The following is a 3,215-nucleotide window of genomic DNA, read 5'->3' as shown; positions in this document are numbered from 1 at the left end:
CTGCAGCTATTCGGGAGACATGCAAGCTCTATTTCGTGTTCGGATCGACATTTCGGGCATCTGCAACTAGGCCGAGTAATCATGCGTAAGGAGCTTCAGCAAGGGCAGAAAGGTCTTGGTGTTCCCCGAGATGTACATAAGAGATCGGTCATCAGCTACTCCTGAAATGTCCCACTGGGAGTCTTGACCCCACAAGATGAGGGCGTCAGCCAGCCTTTGTGATTCCCCATCTGCTTTAGTCTGAAGTGTCCAGTATGGTATGACGTTTTCCATGTGGTTTTCTCTATGCTTCATTTCTTGAGAGTCTGATTGCATGTGCGTTACCGCCTGCAAACGTACAATGCTTCGCAATTGTAGGCTCCTAGGCTTCTCACCTACAGTCACAGGGTTCGTCAAGTCCAAGAAAGCTCCGCAGGAGCTGTTGTAAGACCTCATAAAGAAATTCCGAAAGGTGATGAACAGCTCAGTGGAGCTATCGTCTCCTAGCTGAAAGGTCGATGCACTTCCGTGGGAGTGCGGTGTCTGATCTGGGAAGCCAGGTACCTGGACGGGCTCTTGCTCGATGCCTTCTCCTATAGACACCGAATCATCAGTAGGCTCGTCGTTGTATAACTTGACCGCCGTTCGATAGGCAGTCCTCGAGCTCCCGTCTGCTGTTGCGAGAAGATTCCCTTCGACACTCCACAACCTCAAGAACTGGTGTCTGAGAGTCTTTCTCGAGACTGAGGGTGATCTATCTGTCATCCATCGTGCTGTCTCGGTGATCGCGACGAAACATGGATTTAGATATCAGCTGCTTATCATCGGGATTGCATATACCAAAGGACACTCTAGTAAATTCTATCAGCGCAGTCACTTGGCCTCTCCTGGAGAATAAGCAAGTGTCGTGGACACGCCTGGACAGCGAGTGGAATGAATGGGAACGGAGCGTTCAACCCACGCAGATGTCAATTGTTTCAGCCGCACATCGTTCGCACAAAACCATGCTTGTAGGCTCGCCGCTACTGAATTGATGTAGGCCAGCTGTAGCTCATAAACTATCCCCCTTTAGTAGTTGACTTCCTTCATGCGTGGCATCCAAGCTTGTTTGCCACATAGTCGACACTCGAGATCATTGCGTTCCTCAGTATAGGCCTGCGAAGACTCTGCACCATCTCTCAGTCACTACTACAGCGATCGGAGGACATTCCGCGTTCAAAAGGCCATGGCGCTCCTCCGGCGTGATTGATCCGCATTTGTAACGCCGGAACGTCTCTTTCAAGTGAATGTATGAGTTGTTTCAAATGGCCTAAACGCGCTTCATAATCATTGCAAGACTTCTCCGAGCCCATTTGCCGCTTTTCCAACACAACATTTCGCTGCTCTAAAACAACGCATTGGTGTTCTAACCCAATTAGCTGGTTATGTAAAAGTTCGAAGGGCCCTATCGGTCTGTCTTGTACGTGAGCCTTTCCCTGGGTTCCGTTAGTACTATCAACGGCGATTGAACCAGAGGTGATCGGTAGTGCTTCTGACTTCTCAGCTTCGTCGTAAACAATGCTCTCGAGACTGGGCAGCGGCGTTTTGTGTGGGATCAAACGGTCAACCGGCTTCATCGTTCCGTTCACGCCCAGGCTCCTTGTCTCGAGGCTTGGCCTCGGCATAGTTGACCATGGAGCTTGCGACATGTGTAGAAACTCGAGATTGCCGTCTTGTACTGATGCATGGCTTGAGGGAAACAACCTTTTGCAGGCAGGTAGCGAGCCTATGGCAGTCCTCTCGACATCGGACGCTTCCGGCAGCCCACCACCACAACCGGCTTTCAGCTGCAACAACGCCTTTGCTACGCGGCATCTATCAGGATTGTGCCAATTTTCGTCGTCTCTGTGGATGGCGCTCCATGGCTCTTGGTAGCTTCTGAACGTATTTTTCATATTCACTTCGTCTTGTGTGTGTCCTCCCACCTCACCGCTACAACACTCGTAAATGCCTAAAAACGTAAGCTTTGTGCGTGATACCCGCAGCGCCACGTTCACGAACCTCGCTAATTGTTACTAGAGATGGACGAAGGCTCGATGGATGCCATGGCGTCCGCGCGCGGGTCCATTGTCCGTCGGTGAGGCCTCGAATTCGGGAGCATCGAAAGCCGTTTTGGTACACACCTACGCGACGGATGGGCGGTGTCTCAAGTTTCTCGAGAGCTTGTCGTTCAGCCTGGTGAAACAGTCAACTCATAGTAACGTGGTTCAAAGAGAGGCCTTTTGACTACGACAAGTCTTACGATGTAAAATTCCAGACACGATACCAAAATTGAAGAAAGCCGTTTGGTGCCAGCGAGTCGATAAGGGGTTCAATTCTGCATATCCCAGGCCAATTGGAAACTGGACGTCGTAACAAAGCCTGACCGACAACAGCCATCTCACATCATCTGCCTCTCAAGGCTCGCTCGGGGCAAGGGGAAAAGCCCCGAGGCAGCGGATCATTCAGCCGCCATTGGAGAAAGCTTCCTGGCGGCCCATACACGGTGTTTGTTCTGCACTGTGCACATTGGTTAAAAACCAGGAGATCTTTAACAGAAGCAATCTCACTATCCGTCGCCTTCGCAGTCTTCGTTCGTGTTCGTACGGCGGTCAAGGTGGCTGCCTGAATCCAACATTGCCCCCATCGTACAGGGTGAGCACCTGTAACCGGCGGAGGCCATCGACCTTGCAACAGTCGAGGCATGCTCGCCATTGATGGCTAGACATGATGTTCTGAACACCCCCGCCCGCTCACCTACACGGATCTGACTGCCCAATGCAGACGAGGCCATGCCCAGCCCAACTGACTGAACCTCCGCACGATGACCCCAGCGCGCTATTACACGGCCGGGAGATGGCTTTCACACGACTCGAAGAGGCACACAGAGGAGACTCTGTTGACGAGACGGCGTCTAGTGTGGCCCATGCCCCTGCGCTACGCACCGACAAGGATTGAACGCGCACACCCATAGAATCCCTTGCGATGGGTTCAACAGCAGGGGTACAAGTACACGCCTCCTGGTGCCTGCTAGCACAGACATGGATACCTCACTTAACGGGGAAGTGGAGTGTCCAGCTCTCTTCTGAGCAAGCAAAAGTTTGTTTCCACGCCCCTCTATGTAGAAGGTTCGGCGTTAGGCGGGGAGGTACTATCTCTAGATTAGCCATATGATTTAGGCGTGGAAAATAGAATCTGTACTTACGTGGTAACCCCCT

At 51.9% G+C, this 3,215-nt stretch overlaps 1 protein-coding gene across 1 annotated transcript; it reads right to left on the bottom strand.

The window, feature by feature from the left end:
- Positions 1-66: 66 nt before the first annotated feature.
- Positions 67-744, bottom strand: CABS01_16351 (uncharacterized protein; the record flags this gene model as incomplete). Its single annotated transcript, XM_060549682.1, has 1 exon — positions 67-744. One exon carries the CDS (start codon positions 742-744, stop codon positions 67-69), a length of 678 nt encoding a protein of 225 aa, XP_060389490.1.
- Positions 745-3,215: the final 2,471 nt, after the last annotated feature.

This window comes from Colletotrichum abscissum (assembly GCF_030869225.1).
Source record: "Colletotrichum abscissum strain IMI 504890 chromosome Unknown Scaffold_92.1, whole genome shotgun sequence".
Taxonomy (NCBI): Eukaryota; Fungi; Ascomycota; class Sordariomycetes; order Glomerellales; family Glomerellaceae; genus Colletotrichum; species Colletotrichum abscissum.
The sequence above is the reverse complement of the archived record's forward strand: the minus strand, read 5'-3'. Positions and strand labels throughout refer to the sequence as shown.